The 23,339-nt window shown below is 36.0% G+C and overlaps 1 protein-coding gene across 1 annotated transcript in view; it reads left to right on the top strand.

The window, feature by feature from the left end:
- The window catches only part of LOC108711391 (transmembrane protease serine 11B-like protein), a 28,813-nt gene extending 8,039 nt beyond the window's left edge, over positions 1–20,774 (top strand). Inside the window, exons 2-11 of the mRNA XM_018253083.2 lie at positions 5,236–5,360; positions 7,641–7,783; positions 8,887–8,954; positions 11,479–11,630; positions 12,225–12,263; positions 15,182–15,238; positions 16,481–16,649; positions 17,060–17,319; positions 18,912–19,054; positions 19,368–20,774. Coding sequence (XP_018108572.1) covers positions 5,258–5,360; positions 7,641–7,783; positions 8,887–8,954; positions 11,479–11,630; positions 12,225–12,263; positions 15,182–15,238; positions 16,481–16,649; positions 17,060–17,319; positions 18,912–19,054; positions 19,368–19,526 — 1,293 coding nt within the window. The 5' untranslated portion in view covers positions 5,236–5,257 and the 3' untranslated portion in view covers positions 19,527–20,774. The remainder of the gene's footprint in view (positions 1–5,235; positions 5,361–7,640; positions 7,784–8,886; positions 8,955–11,478; positions 11,631–12,224; positions 12,264–15,181; positions 15,239–16,480; positions 16,650–17,059; positions 17,320–18,911; positions 19,055–19,367) is intronic.
- The last annotated feature ends 2,565 nt before the right edge of the window (positions 20,775–23,339 follow it).

The following is a 23,339-nucleotide window of genomic DNA, read 5'->3' as shown; positions in this document are numbered from 1 at the left end:
AAGGTCAACGTATACACTACTACAGCGGTGGATACGGATTACGTAAAATATATGAATGCTGCTTGAAAAAAAGTAACTCAAGTGGTTTTTCTAGAGACGATAATATTATGGATATTTAGACAGAATGTGAACAAGGTCACACAGCTAGATGGCGGGTTGAAGAAAACAGTGTGCAAATAATGCCTACAAGGTCAACGTATACACTACTACAGCGGTGGATACGGATTACGTAAAATATATGAATGCTGCTTGAAAAAAAGTAACTCAAGTGGTTTTTCTAGAGACGGGTAATATTATGGATATTTAGACAGAATGTGAACAATGTCACACAGCTAGATGGCGGGTTGAAGAAAACAGTGTGCAAATAATGCCTACAAGGTCAACGTATACACTACTACAGCGGTGGATACGGATTACGTAAAATATATGAATGCTGCTTGAAAAAAAGTAACTCAAGTGGTTTTTCTAGAGACGGTAATATTATGGATATTTAGACAGAATGTGAACAAGGTCACACAGCTAGATGGCGGGTTGAAGAAAACAGTGTGCAAATAATGCCTACAAGGTCAACGTATACACTACTACAGCGGTGGATACGGATTACGTAAAATATATTATGGCTGCTTGAAAAAAGTCACTCCGGTGTTTTTTCTGGAGACGGTAATATTATGGATATTTAGACAGAATGTGAACAAGGTCACACAGCTAGATGGCGGGTTGAAGAAAACAGTGTGCAAATAATGCCTACAAGGTCAACGTATACACTACTACAGCGGTGGATACGGATTACGTAAAATATATTATGGCTGCTTGAAAAAAGTCACTCCGGTGTTTTTTCTGGAGACGGTAATATTATGGATATTTAGACAGAATGTGAACAAGGTCACACAGCTAGATGGCGGGTTGAAGAAAACAGTGTGCAAATAATGCCTACAAGGTCAACGTATACACTACTACAGCGGTGGATACGGATTACGTAAAATATATTATGGCTGCTTGAAAAAAGTCACTCCGGTGTTTTTTCTGGAGACGGTAATATTATGGATATTTAGACAGAATGTGAACAAGGTCACACAGCTAGATGGCGGGTTGAAGAAAACAGTGTGCAAATAATGCCTACAAGGTCAACGTATACACTACTACAGCGGTGGATACGGATTACGTAAAATATATTATGGCTGCTTGAAAAAAGTCACTCCGGTGTTTTTTCTGGAGACGGTAATATTATGGATATTTAGACAGAATGTGAACAAGGTCACACAGCTAGATGGCGGGTTGAAGAAAACAGTGTGCAAATAATGCCTACAAGGTCAACGTATACACTACTACAGCGGTGGATACGGATTACGTAAAATATATTATGGCTGCTTGAAAAAAGTCACTCCGGTGTTTTTTCTGGAGACGGTAATATTATGGATATTTAGACAGAATGTGAACAAGGTCACACAGCTAGATGGCGGGTTGAAGAAAACAGTGTGCAAATAATGCCTACAAGGTCAACGTATACACTACTACAGCGGTGGATACGGATTACGTAAAATATATTATGGCTGCTTGAAAAAAGTCACTCCGGTGTTTTTTCTGGAGACGGTAATATTATGGATATTTAGACAGAATGTGAACAAGGTCACACAGCTAGATGGCGGGTTGAAGAAAACAGTGTGCAAATAATGCCTACAGGGCAAATAATGCCTAAAAGGTCAACTTATACACTACTACAGCGGTAGTAAAATAAAAAAAAGTAAAATAAAAAAAAATGAATATTAAAAAAAAAAAATTAAAGTTGGTGCTGCTGAACTACTAGGAGCAGCAGATTAGCACACCAGTCCCACTCCCCAACACTGCTAGACTAATAGCACTGGGCTCTTATAGTAGTAGTAGTAGTAGTAGTAAAACAACAAAAAAATAAATAAAAGCAGTCCTTACAAGGACTACTGTTATTGCAGCAGTCAGCAGATGAGATCAGAAGCAGGACAGCTGCCCACTGCAGCTACATACAGAGCACTGCAGTAGAAGGTAGATTACTAGCCAGCAAAGCTACCTAAGCTTAAATGTCCCTCAAACCCCTGCAGACTTCTGTCCCTCCAATAACAGAGCAGTATCAAAACGATTACTAGCCAGCAAACTTTCAACTGTCCCTGAAATCAGGCAGCAGCTCTCTCCCTACACTATCTCTTCAGCACACACAGGCAGAGTGAAAAAACGCTGCAGGGCTTCGGTTTTTATAGGGAAGGGGAGTGGTCCAGGGGAGAGCTTCCTGATTGGCTGCCATGTACCTGCTGGTCTGGGGTGAGAGGGCAAAAAAAAGCGCCAACAATGGCGAACCCAAAATGGCGAACGTCGCGCGACGTTCGCGAACTTCCGGCGAGCGCGAACACCCGATGTTCGCGCGAACAAGTTCGCCGGCGAACAGTTCGCGACATCTCTAGTTCCCAGCACCCTGCTTAATGGAAATAAATCCATAAACTTTGGCTACATAAATAGTGAGTGCCAAGTCAGATACTATTTTATCTTGCTGTTAAACTGAGAAACATTGCTGCATTTATTAGGTTATAAATTTACAATAAGCTTAGTGCTGTATCTCATATTAGAATATGAGACAGTGCTCGCATCCTATGCATAATGGAGATGCAATAAGTGCACCATCTTCCTTTTCACTTCTGGATGCTGGGTGATAACAAATAACCATGGGTATTATAGTGTTGTACAATGGAACATTTAGGCAATTTAAAGGAAAACAGAAAGCATTTCACTTTATTCTTTTGTAAATGTCTTGCAAAATACTGCATATGGTCATATAATATTTACCCACTAAATGGCACCTGTGCAGTTACCCAGCAAGATCTAGGGTTGCCATACATTCTGGAAATAATACCAACCATCCCATATTTGTTATCTATCTTCTTATTAAAATTAGGCATTGATTTTACTGGTAAAATATACCCCAAGTGGCAGCCCTAGCCATTTCTCTATATTATCATATTCAATAGTCTGACAGAAAGTGTGGATTCAAACTACATTTTGATCTTTATAAATATGCTGCATATTGTGTACAAAATCCATGCAAGTGCCTCCTTGCTATGCCATGGAGAGATGCAATGGAAACAATCCATACTTTCTTTAATTATAAAAAGTGCATTTCTATGTTTCTTACAGTAGCCCTATATTTAATAAATTACAGCCTCCTCTTCATCCCCCACATAACCCTTCAAGCACTTAAAGGGGAAGGAAACCTAGTTGGCGCAAAAACCCTCCCCCCCTCTCGTGTGTTGCCCACCCTCCCTCCCCCCCCCCTGGCCTACCCGTCCCGCTGGGCAAATGCCCCTAACTTGTTACTTACCCTTCTGCACACGTGCGGATTCTCTGCGTGGTTTTCGGCACGGCTTTTTAAAAAAGCCGACCACTGCGCAAATACGCTAGCGGTTTCAACTTAGGCAAATGGCACATTACACTAGCGTATTTACGCAGCAGTCGCTTTTTTAAAAATCGTGCCCTGGACTTCTGCAAAACGTGTGTCCATAGCCTAACTGTTCAGTTAAATTTAATCTGACCTTTCTGCTAAGGATCAAAAGCAAATTAACTGAACAGCTACATGAAGCCACTTGGATTTGTGTGATAAATGCATCAGCATTAGAAAATGTGTTATCTAAAGTCATCTAAAGTCATTTAATGCATTTAACCTTTACATTAGCATATCAAAGCACCATTGTTCATAATTGGTGAACTCTTTAATTAGATGGGATTCTGTGACGCAATTTTCTGTGTTGAGGTCTGGCCACATGAGCAGATTCTGGGAGATTAGTCGCCCCAGCTAGATGCATCTATGTTTTTGAATGCATTTTCTACTAATAATTAGTAGTGTTAACTGATCTGCTTGGCAGGTACCATATGCTTAAAGGGGTTGTTCACGTAACATAGTGTTAGGTTGAAAAAAGGACACATTTCCATCCCATCTTAAAGCTATCTAATGTATCAGCCAGTATGACTGATTTAGGGAGACAATTCCACACAGGTCTCACTGTAAAAAAACCCCTTCAAAATATTTAGGTGGAACCTCCTTTCTTCGGAATGGGTGACCTCCTGTCAGCTGGAAGGACCTACTGGTAAATAAAGCATTAGAGAGATTATTGTATATATTTATAAATAGTTATCATATCTCCAGAGTTAACAACACCAACTTGGCCAGTCTTTCTTCATAGGTAAGATTTTCCATACCTTTTCCCACCTTATTTGCACTTCTCTGGACCCTCTCTAATTCAATAATGTCCCGTTTTTATCGCTGGATAGCAAAACTGTACAGCATATTCTAGATGGGGCCTTACCAGTATTTTGTACAATGGAAGCATAACCCCTCTTGTGAAGCTATGTCCCTTTTAGTACAGCTCAAGACCTTGTTTACACTTAAAGCTGCTGACTGGCATTGCTTGCTACAGCCAAGTGTATCATCTACAAGGACTCCAATGTCCTTTTGCATAATGGATTTGCCTAGTGCAGTCCCATTAAGGGTATAAGTGGCTGGCATATTTTAACATCCCAGGTGCATGACTTTACAGTTATCAACATTGATCCATCTGGCACCTATCCGCCCAAATTGCCAGTTTGTCAAGGACAATTTGTTTTCATTTTTGTATTATCTGTGTTTTTTGAGTTATTTAACTTTTTATTCAGTGGCTTTTCTGTTTGCAGTTTCAGCGATCTGTTTGCTAGGGTCCAAATTGTTTGCCTAACAAGACAAAAACATCATTCTAAGCAACTATGTAATATACATTCATTACAGATTTTCTACAGTTTGTAGTTATTTGTATATGTATTGCTATTGAAAGCAGTGTTTGTATGTCCCTGTCTATTCTCTGGCCTGATGGCTTAGACTTTCTGTTTGGGCCTCTCCTATTCATCTCTCAGTCTTTCATTTGATCCACTACCTGTATTCTTGGATAAACTGGGTCCTAGCAGCCAGATAGCTATTGAAATTAAAAATGGAATGCTGCTGAACAAAAAGATAAAAATAGTTACAATCCAGTCCAAATAGTCTCAAAACATCACAGTGAATTTAAAGATGAATCACTACTTTAAGCTAATCCTCTACATGCCAAGTTTTACAGAGGTGACTTTTATGAAAGAATGAAATGACAGTGGGATTTCACAATATATTCCTCAAATAGATCAGCCAGAAGAAGACAGACAACGACCTATACTTAAATAACAAATATTTTGTTCTCATTGTTTCTTCCCTAGGTGAGTTAAATTTGGCCTTAAAATGAAATCTCCACGGTTCAAGATTACAATAGCTGTTATAACCACAACCTTTGTGCTCGTCCTTGCTGCTGCCATTTCGGCCATTGTAATTGTTGTAGTATTAGGTAAGAAAATACCTATGGAAAAAATGTGGTCTGTATTTGTTTCCACTGAAACATTGTATTTATTTTCTTGCATATCCCATGTTATTATTTAATAACATAGTATTACACATATTCATCAGCAAAATCTTTGTTAAGTCATTAAAGGGAGTATTATAGCATTTAAGGAAAGTGTCCAGAACTTGCCCGAAAGGCTACTATGATATGCAAAATTTTTTTCCATTGACATAAAGTTATATAAAGTTCAAATAAAAATTGGATTGTTTTGCCATCAACATGGACTTATGCTAGTTTTGTATTTTCTTATTACATAAAAATATGGGAAATAAGATCCCACTTTTTGGATTTCCATATTAATAAATCCCATCCTGTAGTATAGGAATTCTACAGTTGTTGTAATGTAAGAATGCACATATTTCTCCAGTTTCTCCAGTTCTAATAACCCACAGCAGCCAGTGAACTGGTATACTTTACTGGTCAGCTATTTGAATGTTAATATGATTGGTCGCTATGGGTAAATACATTTTAAACTCTAGATCCAGAGAAAACTTTGCACATTATTATATTACTCCACATGCTTATCAAATATCATCTCTATATACACACTTACTACTTTAAATAGCCATGTGTGGATAACAGCTGCTCTTTAGTATTTTGGCTATATATAAATAAATATATATGAATATGACCTGGTAATCAAATATAATGTTATTGATACTACTTAGTTGTCAGGAAATATAACTCCAATCATTCAATTGCTAGAGTACACTAGGAGAAAAGGGCTGCTGTTTACTTTCAATATAATATATTCTTCATCTGTCTATGTAAATATAGACTAGTGTGTATGTGCATTTATTGCAGATAATATTGATAGCAGAAAATTATTAGTATTAAAGGGGGATTTCACCTTTACAACCCCTCACAGTGGGGCCCACTCATTCAAAAGTTAATTTTGACCAAACATTTTAAATGAACAAGAATGGTCTTGTGAAAAACTGGGGGTCATTTATCAACACTGGGCAAATTTGCCCATGGGCAGTAACCCATGACAACCAATCAAATGGTTGCATTCATTGTTTTACCTGCAGCTGGCTTTAAAAAGCTAATCACTGATTGGTTGCTATATGTAACTGCCCATGGGCAAATTTGCCCAGTGTTGATAAATGAGCCCCAGTACTAGTGAAAACCTTGTTTCGTGGTACTTATGGCTCTAAGGTCAAATTAAAGGCTCATATATGGGTGTAAGAATCTTTCTGAAAAGGGCCAATGTGCACTCAATTTTGCATCCAAATTAGCAGTGTAATCGTAAATAAGCATTATGATGTGTGCCATCATAAGGTACAATGTTTCTCTATTGCTTCTGTAGCTACAGCAATAAAACTGAACAAGATTTTTATTTAAAGGGGTTGTTCACCTTTGATTTAACTTTCAGCATGATGATTGATATTCTGAGACAATTTGCAGTTGGTTTTCATTTTTTATTATTTGTGCTTTTTATTCAGCAGCTCTCCAGTTTGCAATTTCAGCAATCAGGATGCTAGAGTCTAAATTACCCTAGCAACCATGCATTGATTTGACTAAGAAACTGGAATATGAATAGAAGAGGGTCTTAATAAAAGGAAGATAAATAAAAAGAAGCAATAATAATGCCTATGTAGCCTTACAGAGCATTTGTTTTTTTTAGATAGCCAGTGACCCCCATTTAAAAGCTGAAATGGGTCAGAAGAAAAAGGCAAATAATTAAAATAACTATAATATATAAATTGTGGGTCATCCAGCAAGTGCATAGAACCACACTACACACTGAGCACACATACACAGGTGGCTCTTGACCAATGTGTGTATAAAACCTTAGCAAATGTATTAGCAACTGTGTTTATATTGTGTAGAATATGTGTGCATGGGAAATATATTCCTTTGAATGTAGAAGGACAGCTAATAGACATGGTTGCTCACACACTCACACTGCAAAAACAGGCGTTTTATAGAAACACAAAAAATATGTCTAGTATCACTGAATTTCTTAAAGGATAGCATCACATTTTTTGGTATTTTGCATACTTAAAAAAATGTATACATTAAATGAAAATATACTGCAAAATTTTATTTGCCCATTTGTTTGCCCATTTCTGCACTTCTGATTCAGACTTGAAGCAATGTAGTAGAAACAGCTATTGTCTAGTGAAGACTCCATTTCCTGTAATGCCTTGGTGGTGTTCTCTCATATTTTCAAGATGTTCTGCATTCTATATCAGTGATATCTTTTCCACTTCCTATTTACAGCTAAGCAAACTCCAGCATCAAGTTCTAACAACCTTCGCTATTTTAGTGGCTCATTAAGGATTCTTAACTTTAACTACAGCGATGAATATCAAACAGCCACTAGCAATGGATTTAGGCAAATGGCAACTAAAATCGAAGTAGTTGTAAGTATAACAAAAATATATTAAAAAATACTGACCTGTAGTTTTATGCCTGTAACTCTTTTATTTCTATCTTTGTATAACAGGGCTTATTTCTATGAACTGCCTGTAAATTTGTCTTAGCTCTGGCAGGCTGGCAGTTTTGTATACATGTCAATGTCACGTGTGTAAGACCTGAAATTTTCTTACAGGTAATGCATTACGTAAATCTCAATCCTGAGAAAACTTGAGGAATCTCCAACAAAAAGTTTGACAAAAGTGCATAACCTATGGGAACCGTTTAAATTTAAATTGATAGATGAAAGTGATTAAAAATATTTTTTATGTAGCTTTTAATTCCTTTTACACTGATGAGCCATATATGTAAAAATAGAATGAAAAAAATATAACATTAAAAATATATATTTTCTATATATTTTATTGCCATGCAGGAGTATTTTTTTATGAGAACTGCATTGACCCATGGCCCAGTCAAGCAAGTCAATATATGTCAGAGTTACCAAACTTGTTTTTATAACAACCTATCTATGGCAAGCAAAATAATGCTGGTTTAGAATTTACTAATCTCTGCAAACATGAAAAATGACAGATGATGTACGGTATATATAGCAACTGGGCACATTGTATCTGTTTTATCCATTGTTGCTTATGTGTTTCATGTATTCTATATTTGCACCTTTTTAAGTTTGTCTTTCACCAGGGCGAAGCTAAAGTAATGCACAACAAATGCAAAAAGATGTGCAAACAATGGTAACATTATTTAACACAGATTAGTAACTACACCATTTGTAGCATTATATTGTTTGCAATAGCTTGTGAAATAGTATATTTAAAAGGCTAAGGTAACCAACACAGGTAAATCTGCTAAAAGAGTGCTTTTGGTGACAATGTACATATTATCCAGTTCCCAGCTGATGTGCTTTCTCATTCACTAATTCACTAATCCCAGCATATTCACATTTATACACTTGGATAAGAGCTAAGAGGTTGCTGTAACTTGTGACTGGTTCAGGTTTATAAATTTGCTATAAAATAAAAGTAAATTAACGCTTGTTGCTACTTATTTACCACAGCCAATTTAACATTTATTTGCATTACCATTACAGCTTAATTCAGCATATGAAGATTCAGAGTTTAGGAACCAGTTCAACAGGTCACAGATCATCAGCCTTAGGCAAGGATAATCTTAAATCTCTTTATTTATTTTTATTGTATGTTTTAAGTAATGAAATGTTCAGTACCCTGACCCATGTTTAATAATTCATTTTCAATTTACCAGGACATTAATTTTTCTAAACAGATACAAAAATTGCTATAGTGCAGGCCATTTTATATTTCATTATATGTTTCAGCCTAGGCATTAAACACATTCCTGTTCTTCAAGATTCTTTAGAAATGTTCTAAGCACTGCTGTGTGGTTCCTACAGCAGCTGTCTGGTTGCTAAGGCTTGTTTACCTTAGCAACCAGGCTGTAGTTTGAAAGAGAGACTGGAATATGAAAAGGAGAGGGTCTGAATAGAAACATAAGGAATAAAAAGTAACAATAATTATAAAATTGCAAGCTCACAGATCAATGGTTTTTCAGCTGCTGAGGTCAGTGACCCCAATATAAAAGCTGGAATGATGTGGAAGAAGAAGGAAAATAATTCAAAAACTATAAGCAATAAATAATAAAGTTGAAAGGAATAGGTCATTCTATAACATAGTAAAAGTTAACTTAAAGGTAAGCCACCCCTTTAAAGGAGAACTACAATGAACCCTAAAATATGGTTAGAATTGTCATTTTTTATATACTGAACTTACTGCACCAGCCAAAAGGTTCAGCATCTTTATAGGAATAATGATCGATACCTTCAAAGTTGTCACAGCTGTGAAATTTGCTAGAATTGACAGTGACACTTTTGCTCTGAGAATTTGTTGAGAAGCTAAGCTAAAGCGATTGTTGCTGACGTCAGAATAGGTGTGAGTCGAGTGGTAAGGAGGTGTGAGAAATACTATTATAATAATTATTTTTAATTATAAAATATTTCATACAAATTTTGGAACATGCATACAATCCAGACCAATGTTTTTGTATCTTGTATATTGGTCACTATATCAATTGTGCAGGTTTGACAATATCAGTTGAGTTGGCGTAAAGGACAGTAATTACGGTAAACGTTTTGAATCTGACCATAAAAGAATACTTTTGTTTTTGTTAATTTTACCCTGTCTGTCTACCAAATGATCTCTCTCATAGCTGTTCCCCGTGTTAAAGAATACAATTGAATTTATAATGTTTACTGGGCAGCCTTAGGCCAATATTTAATGGGGTGGTTCACATTTAAGCTAACTTTTAGTATGTTATAGAATGGTTTATTCTAAGCAATTTTTCAGTTGGCTTTCATTTTTTCTTTTTTTATAGTTTTTGAATTAGTTGCCTTCTTCTGGCTCTTTCCAGTTTTTAAATGTGGGTCACTGACCCTATCCAAAAAAAGCTACAAATGTATTGTTATTGCTACGTTTTATTACTCATCTTTCTGTTCAGGCCTATTCATATTCCAGTCTCTTATTCAAATCAATGCATGGTTGCTAGGGTAAATTGGACCCTAGCGTCCTGATTGCTGAAATTGCAAAGAGCTGCTGAATAAAAAGCTAAATAATAAAAAAAAAACACAAGTAATTAAAAATGAAAACCAATTGCAAATTAGCTTAGAATATCACACTTTACATCATACTAAAAGTTCATTTAAAGGTGAACAACCATTTTAATAATAAAACTCTTTGGCCTACCAGAAACAGTGTAACGGGGGGGGGGGGCACTAGTGTGCAACAGGGCTAAACCTTCTAAAGAATGCCATAAAGACCAAACTAAAAATATATATCTATAACCTTATTGCTACAAGGTTTGCATGTGTATCCCCAACCCAAAGTTATAAATATTCTAATATAAAAACCCATTTAAAGATTATATCATTTAAACAGAACACATTTATCATGTTGGAACTATTTTATAAACAGCAATCATATTTTAAGTGGAATAATACAATTATACACAATTTCTGTGCAATTTTACTGATTACTTGTAAGTAGTGGGCGAATCTGAGCAAATTTGAGAAATTTGCGAAACTGCCAAAAAATTTCCGAAGCTGAACATTTTTTTGCAGTGCATATTGTTTTGCGTCATTTTATAGCAAGATACAGTCTATGGGTGTTTTTTTCATGGCCCCTTGTTTCTGGGAGGGCATAATCACATGCATTTTTCACTTACTATACTGCTACACACATGCTCGACATTGTTAGAGGACCTAGAAAAAAAGGCTCCCTTGTCTACTACTACACTATGTTTATTACAAACACAGGCACAACTAATAATCAATCTGACCACCAACAGATAATATTCGGGTGCTTTGTATTCCCCATTAAAGTTAATAAACGATGTACTTATGTGTATGTCCTTATATAGACAGTGGGATGGCTCCGATCCCTTTGATTGATGTGCAAGGAGAGGGGAAGGATAAAATGATGTATGCATTTGTTGTTTTTTTGTCAGTCTTCATTTTTGTTTTGTGGCGCAAAGCAAAACAAGTCGTGGAGTGTTTTTTGCAGTTTCATGAAAACTTTTGCTGTCGGTGAAATGCAGAAGTTAGCTGCAAGTCTGTACATGCTTTTTCGCTCATCACTTCTTGTAAGTAGATTTTGCCCTTTATATCTTACAGTCCTGGGAGTGTAATACCAGTATTTGTACTATCATTTAATGTTGCCAACAATGGGAGCAGTACCTCATCTGTCCAAAAGATATTCGTAGAAAATATGGCAAATACTTCAAAAACCGGCTTTGATGTTGACCAGAGCTCCCTCCGTTTATCAGGTATGGTTTTTTAAAGTTTACCAGTTAAAGTGGCAGTCTAAAGTATAATTTGATTTTAATGCTTAAATTGTAACATCTACAGAACTTTATTTAAAATTTCAATGTGTTGCATAAAACATCTCTGCAGATGCGTGCCTGCCATGAGGCAAGGTGAGAACCTTGCCTCAGGCGGCATTGCACTGCAAGTTATCAAACATTCTTTCATCTCATATCGTTCTCAGGGCAGCAATACTCTCTAATATCTTTACAGCATAATTCACAATTAGTGATGGGCAAATCTGTCCTGTTTCATTTTGCTGAAAAATTTGTGAAACGCAAGTCAAAGGGCGTTTTTTCACTGCGTGTTTTTTTTTTTTTGCACAACAAACTATAAAGCTAATGGGCACATGCTTACGGAAAGTGCAGAAAAACTGGATTTTATATTTGAAATATATAAAATCATATATATTTTATATATGAAATATAGAAAAACTGACCACAATCTGGAAATTTTTCAAAGCTGACAGCTATAAAAGCCCAGCATAACTCTTTGCTACTGGTTTTATGATCTAATCTAATACAAGAATAATAAAATAACATACCCCTTTCTTTCAGAAATTTCCACTTCAGATGCAGAGAATCTCCTTTACAGTGGTAAGATTCCCCTCCCCTTCTTTCTATTATTGCTGTTTTTATTTACACAGAACATTTAACCCTGGCCATACTACAAAGCTCAGTTTATTAGACAAGGTCATTAAACTAGTAGGCCTCTACTAGGGGTCTATGCAGACTTCTGCATCAGACACCCAACATGGTCCACCAGGCCAAATTCCTTACCAAATATTGGGCACTGGGCAGGCTGTCATTTGATCCCATACACAGGACAGTAGGCTGCTGACTCAACATTTTCTGCATTTCAACTTAAAGGGATACTGTCATGGGAAAAAATTTTTTTCAAAATGAATCAGTTATTAGTGCTGCTCCAGCAGAATTCTGCACTGAAATCCATTTCTGGAAAGAGCAAACAGATTTTTTTTATATTCAATTTTGAAATCTGACATGGGGCTAGACATATTGTCAATTTCCCAGCTGCCCCAAGTCATGTGACTTGTGCTCTGATAAACTTCAATCACTCTTTACTGCTGTATTGCAAGTTGGAGTGATATCACCCCCTCCCTTTTCCCCCCAGCAGCCAAACAAAAGAACAATGGGAAGGTAACCAGATAACAGCTCCCTAACACAAGATAACAGCTGCATGGTAGAACAACACTCAATAGTAAAACCCCCCCACTGAGACTCCTTCAGTTACACTGAGAAGGAAAAACAGCAGCCTGTCAGAAAGCATTTCTTTCCTTAAGTGAATGCACAAGTCACATGACCAGGGGCAGCTGGGAAATTGACAAAATGTCTTGCCCCATGTCAGATTTCAAAATTGAATATAAAAAAATCTGTTTGCTCTTTTGAAAAATTGATTTCAGTGCAGAATTCTGCTGGAGTAGCACTATTAACTGATGTATTTTGAAAAAAAACATGTTTTCCGATGACAGGATCCCTTTAATACAATAAGATATATATCAAGAGAAAGAATGCTAAATGTCCGCTTTCTTATTTTTCTTTACTTAACATAGTAACATAATAATAGATAATGTTGACATCTATTATTATATACAATATCACATCCCAACTTGCACAAATCCACAACAATGAATCAGATTGCACTCTATTCTAGGAAATGCAATGTACTCATGAAAATGTTTTCTGTATGTGAGTTTAAACTTGTATTTAAGCATCCCAAAAATATCTGACCACCTGCATCACTCATGTAGAGCATACAGAGCTTTTATTTATTAGTATATATAGTTGTGTATTTTGGAATATTTTTTGGAATAAGTTGCTATCTCACATTAGTCCATTTTAAGCAAAATTTAAAATAATGTCCACTTTCTCCATAATAATAAAAAATAACTTGTACTTGTTGGTAACTAAGCTGAACAAATACATATTGAGTTTCTTTAATGTTTAAATATTCTTAACAGCCTTAACAGCCTTAAAGAATTATGCAGTTATCCAAATAACCACAAAAAAACACAGGTCCTAAACATTCTGCATAAAAAAATCAGACCACAAATCAGTTAGTCATCTGAAAACAAGCTCATGACATATGAAAGGAGAATTCATGACAATAATTGTTTCCTTAAAGGGGTGGTTCACCTTTAAGTTAACTTGTAGTATGTTCTAGACTCACTAATTATAAGCAACTTTTCATTTGATCTTCCTTATTTTTTTTTAATTTTGCATTATTTGCCACCTTCTTCTAACTCTTTCCAGTTTTCAAATGGAGGTCACTGATCCCATCTATAAATCAAACGTCCTGTAAGGCTACACATTTATTGTTATTGCTACTTTTTATTGCTCTTTTTTCTATTCAGGCCCTTTCCTAGTTATATCACAGTCTCTTATTCAGATCAATGCATAAATGATTGCTAGGGTAATTTAGACCCTAGCAACCAGATTGTTGAATTTGCAACTGGAGAGCTGCTGATTTTTTTTATTTATTATTATTTTTTAGTTATTATTACAATATAATTCAAAAAAACACAAATAATACAAAATGAAAACCAACTGCAAATTGTCTGAGAATATCACTCTCTCTAATGGTGAACAGCCCCTTTAAGTTAGAAATCCATCTGCCTGTAATTAATGAAATGACACAATAAAATATTGGCCCTGGGAAAAAGCACTTGTACATCAGATTCAAATTAACTTCCTTCATTCTTCTGGGCAAGTGTTGGCTGAGAAAATCACTGGGGAGTGTGTCCCATATGACACTTTGTAGGCAATATGCTTTGTGATGGACTACAACAACACGACTTTTATACTGAAACAGAGAGGAAATGATGCAACAAACTGACTAATTGCACAAAACATCCTAGTGATTATTAAACTGCCTGAACCACATTACACGCTTCTGGCCTTACATCATTACTGCTTACATATCCGCTTTTGTTATAAAGGCCAGTGTTACTTAAGATACTCATTACACATTTCCTAGAAAGATGATGGAGAACTAGAAGTAATTTCCCCAGAATTTGCTCCAGTCCATCGAGGCAAAACAGTGCTCTCAACACTTGTCGCTTCATACTCATACCCATCTTGTCATATATAGTGAGCATCTATGAGCATACTAGCAAGTTAACCGGACACAGCTTTTGCTTTTGTTCGTATATAAAACAGTTGATACATAGCTTTTGCAAATTGAAAGCGACAAAAGTGCACCTGACAACACAGAAACAGTCTAGCATTTTCTTAACATCAGGAGGCAGCATGGCAGCTTATTTATTTTTATCCACTATAGCTTTTTGGGCATTGTGGTTAACAATGCTCCATGCACCACCCTACATATAGTGGGGAACATTAAGAAACCTCAGTATTTTCCATCATCACACTTTAATTGCATGACTGGCATGCTTATCTTCAATAGCATAGGCAAGCTGTAAAAATATGCCATATGGACGCAATCACATTTCAAAGACATATATTACAGTGACAGTCTCATTTACTTGCATTTTCAGTTAAAAGCACAACAGCAGCTTACACAACCATTCAGACCACTGCTGCAGACTTTACAGGTATGTATACATTACAAATTTAGGGCCAGATAAATAACAGATTAAACTACTAACACATTATATACTCTCAATATTTCACCGTTATTTCAACAAATTTCTCTGCTGTGACTGTTTTTCTAATATTGAAGTCTAAAGTTTAATTTTTTTTCACCTTCTTATGTCTTTCTGATACAGTTCAGGGGTGGGGAGGGTCACAGACTCTGTAAACTGTTGTAAATTAATACATAAATTGATCAACTAATGTAGCAAATCGTAACAGTTCTGAATCTGTACCTGGTTACTGAGCTGCCAGACTGAAACACCAGAGATAGGAACATTAAACTTTAAACTTCAATTCATATATAAGTTCAAATACATGGTAAAAACAAATAAAAATAAATAAATGGGAACACTGATATAATTAAAAGGAAATTGACATTTTGTGGTTATTTTAACCAGCCACTCAAAAAATACCATACTAAATCAATTATCCTACTATAGGATATGCTGCTGTTTAAGTTTCAAATGGGAACAGATGCAGCTTGAAAAGTATGCCGAAAATATAGGGCAATCCATTTTGCATTTTGAAAAAGTCACTAGCATCAGCTATATCCAAAGGTTTGCCAGTTTAGACAGCAAAATAAGGAATATATTATGTATTCTATAGACCATAAATGTAGGGCCACGTTCAACTCCTTTTTGGACCTTCAATCTAACAGCCTTAAATGCTTAACTAAACATAAATGCTAAACATAGCATTCCTGCAATCCTGCAATTTGGGGATTTTAGGATCTATTATTTGGAAACCCAGTATCCAGAAAGATCCAGCAAGTTCCAAAACATGGTAATTCTATTTTTTAAAGAGGTGTTTTTAAGCCAACAATGTGTTCATTGTTATAATCAAATAGCACCAAATACTTTTTTTTTAATATAATGTTTGCATGGTGACCCAGTTACAGAAAGACCCCTTCTTTAAAAAAAACCCAAGTCCCAATCAAGCCATATAATAGATAGCATGCATAGTTCTGTGATGAATTGAAACCAAAATCTGAATACCAAGGGCACTTGTAGCATAACTGCAATGACTTATGCCCCCTTACAGACTGACATGTCATTTTAAGTGAATTTGTGTTTTAAAAACTCAGCATTATCAAGTTAATCTCAACATTGTACTTTCTATAATGTAATGTGTTATGTCTTTAAAGTTGGTCAAATGTACACTTTTCAGTTATTTGATTTTTATTTAATTTATGCTTTAAACAGCTTGTGGAATTGGAGGTCCTTCAGGGTCAAACAGAATAGTGGGCGGAACTAATGCAGCTCTGGGTTCATGGCCTTGGCAAGCAAGTCTGCGTTTAAATGGTAATCATAGGTGTGGAGCTTCTTTAATCAACGATACCTGGCTGGTAACTGCAGCTCATTGTTTTGATATGTAAGTTTTCATATTTATATTATCAGGTTTATTCAGTTGACACTTCACTCTCTTGAGAGAATCTTACTTTTTAATTGTTTGAAGGCTCCCTGAAGGGACCAAACAATGACAGATAACAGTTTTTATTGCATCGACTACAGTACATATATAACCCTAGAGGAAGAAGAAATCTCTGTTGCTATATATAGTCTGTATAAAAACCAGTCCACCAGCTTGAAGCAGTGATTACTAACTCTTTTGCTGTGATGATGTACCAATTATGCACAGGAATTTGTACTTTTGAACATTTGTGGATGGCTAATCCTAAATACAGCAAAAAGTAATGACCAAATAACATTTTGATTTCAAAGAACTCAATTGAAATATGTATGAAAATTGGCCTGTAAGCTATTTGTCCTCTCTTTCCAAAGGAATGCAAACGTGAATTCATGGACAGTAGCTTTGGGAGCAATAAATTTACCCTCTGGTTCTGAGTTTAAGATCGAGAAAATTATCATCTATGAAGGTTATACCAGTGAAACCCACAGGAATGATATTGCACTCCTTAAATTGTTCACTCCACTGAACTTTACAAGAACTATTCGACCAGTGTGCCTAGCAGAAGCATCTGATATCTTTTCTGATGGCTCATCATGTTACATCACTGGATGGGGAGCACTTACAGAAGGAGGTTTGTAACAATATTACTATTTGGCATGATTTCCTTCCTGATATAGCAATTATTTCTTTTGAGACACATAAATCCTTTAATTCTTTGGTAATGTATTCTGTTTTCTAAATGGCAAATGCTATAGATCATAAGCTGCTAAATTTTGGGGCAGGCCTCCTGTGAAGGAACAAATTCATTTGGTATGAGGCTGTGGGCCAGTCAAGGGAAAACTCTGAGTGCATTCTATTCTGGTTGCCTATTGATTCATTGAGGCCAGCTTGAAGGTAAAATAAGTTTGGGGTGAACAGATCTCCTGGTCTTCTAGATATTAAAGCAACATGATACAACATTTTCATTTACTGTTCCTGTCACCTTGTTATGAACTAAGGGGCTCTAAACCAAAAGGTAGAACACAATTGGGATCTTTAAAGTGAAGTCTGAAACTAATTGCTATACTGTAGTTTATCCAGTTTTGCAAAGAGTGCAAAGGCTTTGTCTTTGGCCTTTCAACATCAGCAGGTAGTACAGATGTCCACAGAGCCAGATGGAAACCTGTAACTTGTTAGGACTGTAAAGTGATATAGGTAAATTGGTACCAGCTCACTCTAAGAGTAAGGGGTAGTTGGGATAGCTAGCAAGGATGGTCTGTTGTCCCAGTGAGGAGTGAGTATTTTTGGAGTAGAGCCCTGGGTGACAATACGCTAGTTAGGCATTGGAGCATTCAAGAGTAGTTTAGTGGGAACTTGCTCGAGCTGTAGTAAGACAGCCTGGGAGAAGCCTGTACTCACAATGCACAAGCACAAAACGACAGAGAAATAGGGGAAAAGATTTATTGGCAGAGGAGCCCCCCCCAACAGCTAATGGCACTCAGTTCATTTTCCACATGACATGAGCAAGTGTGAACGCTAAGGATGGGAGGGAATCTTCTGAGTAGTGCTTATTTTGTGTAACTTGGATACTTGACAACCAGTGCTCCAGTAAGATGCCTAATTTTACAGCAAAGGCCTTTCCAGTTCCCTTTCCCTTACCTCCCTTAATTACAACACAAGTAATGGTAAGGTGGTGGAAAAGTTTATTATGTTGAATACTGTACTGGAAAAGCAGCCTTGACCACATTCAAAGCAAAGACCAACACATTGGTAATACAAAACTTTTAATGGGGTAGTTCACTACCCCCTAAGATAATTAGCAATTGGCCTTCAGTTTTACATTATTTTTTTAAGTATTTACATTTTTTATTCTGCAACACTCAAACTAGGAATATCAACTTCTGTACTGTTGCTAGGGGTTAAATACAGCAACCAGGCAGCAGGCAATGCAGAATGTAAAATGCCTGAAATGAAAAGATTAGAGCCTGAAAGATAATAAGAAGAACAGCTGAAAATAAGAATAACAATCAGACCGGTCCCTCACAATCAATATTTTTTTTGTTGCTGTAGTCAGTGACCCCAACTAACAGCATTCTCTGTTGCAGGCTGGAAGCAGGCACAATATAAATTGACAATAATGAAAAAAACTACAAAATAGATAATGAAAACTACTGAAATATTACTTAAAAGCGGCCAATCTATAACACATTAAAAGTTAAAACCTATGTGATTTTGCATTTTTAGGTTCAGTATCCCAAGCGCTACAGCAGGCTGAAGTGAAGATAATTAATTCAGGCTTGTGCAGCAGTTCTCAGATGTATGAGAATTTAATAGATCAGTCAATGATATGTGCTGGTTATACAACAGGACACATTGACTCCTGTCAGGTAAGTTCAGATTATTTAAGGGCCCATAATACAAAAAAACATTCGATTGATTTTTAAATTGTCTTCATCTGAAAAAGTTCTCTGAACAGGCTACATGCAAGCTTTCGCATAGGTTTGGCCTTTCACATTTCAAGAGAGCATTTGAAATAAATATTTTCATATATATAGATATAAGAAAAGAAGATTTACCTGGCAATATTCTGTATGAATATATTGGTTTAAAAAAATAAATTAAAGAAATCAATATTTAACAGCTCACAATTGCTTACTTGCTGTGAAACAACATTTAACTATATTGTTTGCTTCCATTTAGGGAGATTCTGGTGGGCCCTTAGTTGCCCTGAAATCTGGCAGATGGGTCCTTATTGGGATTGTGAGCTTTGGATATGGATGTGCTAGACCAGACAAACCGGGAGTATATTCTAGAATAACTTATTTGCGCAACTGGATAAAAAAGCACTCTGCCTTGTAATACTGTATAATTCTCTTGGTCAATTACAAATCAGATTAATGTATATGCAGTACAGTATATCGGCATAGCAGATGTGGTGGTTTATTAAAAGATGAAATTTTAAAGGACCAGTAACCCTACCAAATTAAAATTTGTTTTCCATGTCAGTTTTCCCTCAACTAGAACTAGAGAAATAAAATCTGATTTTCATAAGAGTAGTTATCTTTGTAACTTAAAGCATCTTATATGTAATTGATAAGAGCTGCTGAAATCAACCACTCTTGGAATGGATGTTCTTTTTAATACATATCTTTTGTTGACACCTAGCCTATTCAAGGTCATATTCTTTTGTTCAAATCATAATCTAGCCCACTCACAGGTTGTATACTGTATAATCTTTGCATCACTTGAAAATATTTGGGCCATGTCATGAAGCATAATCTACATTTATGACTTGTTAAATAAGAGTAATTCATACATTCTAGGAATGATGCAGCTGCACATTTTATATAATATACTTATGGTGCATTTTTTTACTGGTGTTCATATGGTTGCACTGATATTATAGGGTTTACACAAGTGATTCTTTAGCATAGCAGACTGCAATTCATATTAATATCATTTGAAATGTCAGTCTTGTACTCTGAAAGACCAGTGAACATTTTAAACATTTCAAAGCTGCTTCTATATTTAAAGAAGGCAGTGTTCCATGGCCAGTTCTGTGGCATTCTCTTATAACAACACAGCATAATTAAATTGTATATATTTGCACGTTTCAGGAAGCCCTTTCTTTTGTACAGTTTGTAATGTGTGCAGATTAAATTTCCTGTTATACAGGATTATTTTAAAACTCATTTTTTTAAGTCCCGTATTTGCATTGTGACGTTGCTAAGGCTGTGAAACAGGAATGTGTAAGTCTGTGGATCTACAGCTATTGTTGCACTACTACTACTACTTCAAATGCCTTTGGAGACTTCCTTCCTTGTAATATACAGTCGTCTTTTTTTACATTTCTCAAAGAGCTGCACCCTGTATTTCACTTTTTGTTAACATTTCTTGAGTTAAACAATATACAAATTGGGGTTATCCCAATACATGGCTTCCAGCATTATTAGATGCTAATGTTTGTAGCTAATTATTGCTTTTTTTTTTTTAATAATGAATTGTCTTCTATTTTGTTTTCCTCGTTTTTTTTTCTACAATGAAGGAACAAACGTATATGACACAAACAAAACCATTTCATATTTGATCAAATAAAATAAGAAATTATCTGGCTTACATTGATTTTGCTTTATATTTAAACTTCATCTGTTAAAAATGCTGCAAAATGTATTCTTGTCTGTGCGTAGGTAAACTGTTTTATAGTCAGGAGTCCAATAGCCTAAGGCGCTCTGCCTTAGGCTATTGGACTCCTGACTTGGGACATGCCCTGGTTCAAAAGGCAATCAACCCACAAAAATTTATATCCAAAGATATATGTCCCAAGGCTCATCTTCAGTAAAAATAAATATATATTATTCACATTTGTCACCTATGACTAAGCGCCGGAGGGTGCGAAATGTGTAAGGTGGGCCATGTGGGGTCAGTATGTATCATAATACTTTTTAAAAATGTGAATAATAAATATTTATTTTTACTGAAGATGAGCCTTGGGACATATATCTTTGGATATAAATTTTTCTGCACTATTGTTGAACCCTTCCCCCTTCAAACCTGCTGCAATGCTAGAAAGGTAAGTTCAGGGGGAAGGTGTGGGAGTGTGTGGCATCAGGTAGGCAAGTAGGGCAGATTTGCCCCTGTTGCATAGGATTCAATTGGAACTCATGGGAATGCTGCCAGGCATCTGATGAACAAAGAATGAACTCAAACAACATAAAAAGTGGCTGAGGGTTGGGGCAAAAAAAATGGTGGACATTGGATCTATGGTATTGTACAGATTGCTTGGCATCTGCGTATTTCCATGTAGAGAGTCTTCCAGTGCAGGAAATCTACCAAACACATACAATATACATTAAATATACATTAAAAAAATAAAATACAATATTTTTGCCTTTAGCATGGATATTCGTTGGGTTAGCTAATATCCTTTAGAAGGAGTCGCCTTATAACAGCAAATCAACAGTTTATTGAAATATTTTCCAGTTAGGAATTGTACTGCTGGTTTTCATAGCTGTCTGAATTATACAGGTTATACCTAGTATATAAAAAGATGGACTAAACTGCTGGTGTTGTGTTACTGAACACAAATTCCTTTTGTAGTGAATGTGAGAGAATGGTCAACAAGCTCAGTATGGTACTAAATAATTTAAATGTGAGGATATATACTATACGTGATGTTTGTGCAAAACATCTTGTGCACAATACTGTGATGGGAGGACTGGTGTTACCACTTGAATGCACTTGGGCAGCATGCCCTAAGATGTGATGTTAGGTAAAGTGATATTTTGAGGGTCATTTTAATTGGCAGCATTAAACAGTGCCATACTGACTTCTAAATCTCCATGCTAAAGCTACCAATCAGCATTGCTGTTTACCTTTATAAGCATACAATTGTCTAATCTCCCCCCCCCCCTCCCCAGCAACTATCGTTCTGTGTCTAGTTCCCTAGGAATCGCAGAACTTTCTTCCCTGCAAATAGAAAATTGAGTCAAGGGAGTGAACTTTATTGGGGGCCCATGGCAATTGTATTCATTCCCACTACTCCTTTGTACACAGAGTAGAATGAGGGGGGACAGATTCATGATCACACTTACTCATAGAAACCCAAAGAAATAAAAGTATTACACATACATATGTTTCTGCGGAAGAACACCCATTAAATAAAGGAAGGGAAATTGTCAACCAAGTTACTTCTGGATATCTTTGTACCTTTCAAGCAAAAATCATTTAATTGTCCTTTTTTGTGTTCTTTTGAAAATTATTGAATAATATACTAATGAAATTTTTATACATAGCATTTCTATACAAAAAGGTGAAATACTCCGAAAGTAAGATTATCACTCTCTTCCTTAAGCTTGAAAAACAGTTTTTATATTTTTGAAACTATATTAAAACAACAAAGTAATACTGAGTCAGACTTGGTGTATACAGAGAAAATAAATTTTATTGAATAGGGACTCAGTTATCACTGTGCACACACACATAGTTACATAGTTAAATCAGGTTCAAAAAAGACAAAGTCCATCACGTTCAACCCCTCCAAATAAAAACCCAGCATTCATACACACACCCCTCTATACCTACACATAAATTATTTATATATACCCATATCTATACTATCACAATAGCCTTTGATATTATGTCTGTCCAAGAAATCATCCAAGCCACTCTTAAAGGCATTAACAGAATCACAACATCAACCGGCAGTGCATTCCACAACCTCACTGTCCTCACTGTGAAGAACCACCTACGTTGCTTCAAATGAAAGTTCTTTTCTTCTAGTCTGAAGGGGTGGCCTCTGGTACAGTGATCCTCTTTATGGGTAAAAAGGTTCAAAAGGCTATTTGTCTATAATGTCCTCTAATGTACTTGTAAAGTGCAATCATGTCCCCCCGCAATTGCCTTTTTTCCAGAGAAAACAACCCCAACCTTGACAGTCTACCCTCATAATTTAAATTTAAGTCTTCCATCCCTCTAACCAGTTTAGTTGCACGTCTCTGCACTCTCTCCAGCTCATTTATATCCCTCTTACGGACTGGAGTCCAAAACTGCACTGCATACTCCAGGTGAGGCCTTACCAGGGAAGACAATTTACTCATGTACTGAGTGCTAACCAAATCATGTCAAGGGACGCCTTGTGTAGTTTCAGTGCGGCTTTATTACAGCATACAGTGC

This window comes from Xenopus laevis, chromosome 1L (assembly GCF_017654675.1).
Source record: "Xenopus laevis strain J_2021 chromosome 1L, Xenopus_laevis_v10.1, whole genome shotgun sequence".
In the NCBI taxonomy this organism is placed as follows: domain Eukaryota; kingdom Metazoa; phylum Chordata; class Amphibia; order Anura; family Pipidae; genus Xenopus; species Xenopus laevis.
Note: the sequence above shows the minus strand (reverse complement) of the source record. Positions and strands in the feature narration are given on the sequence as shown.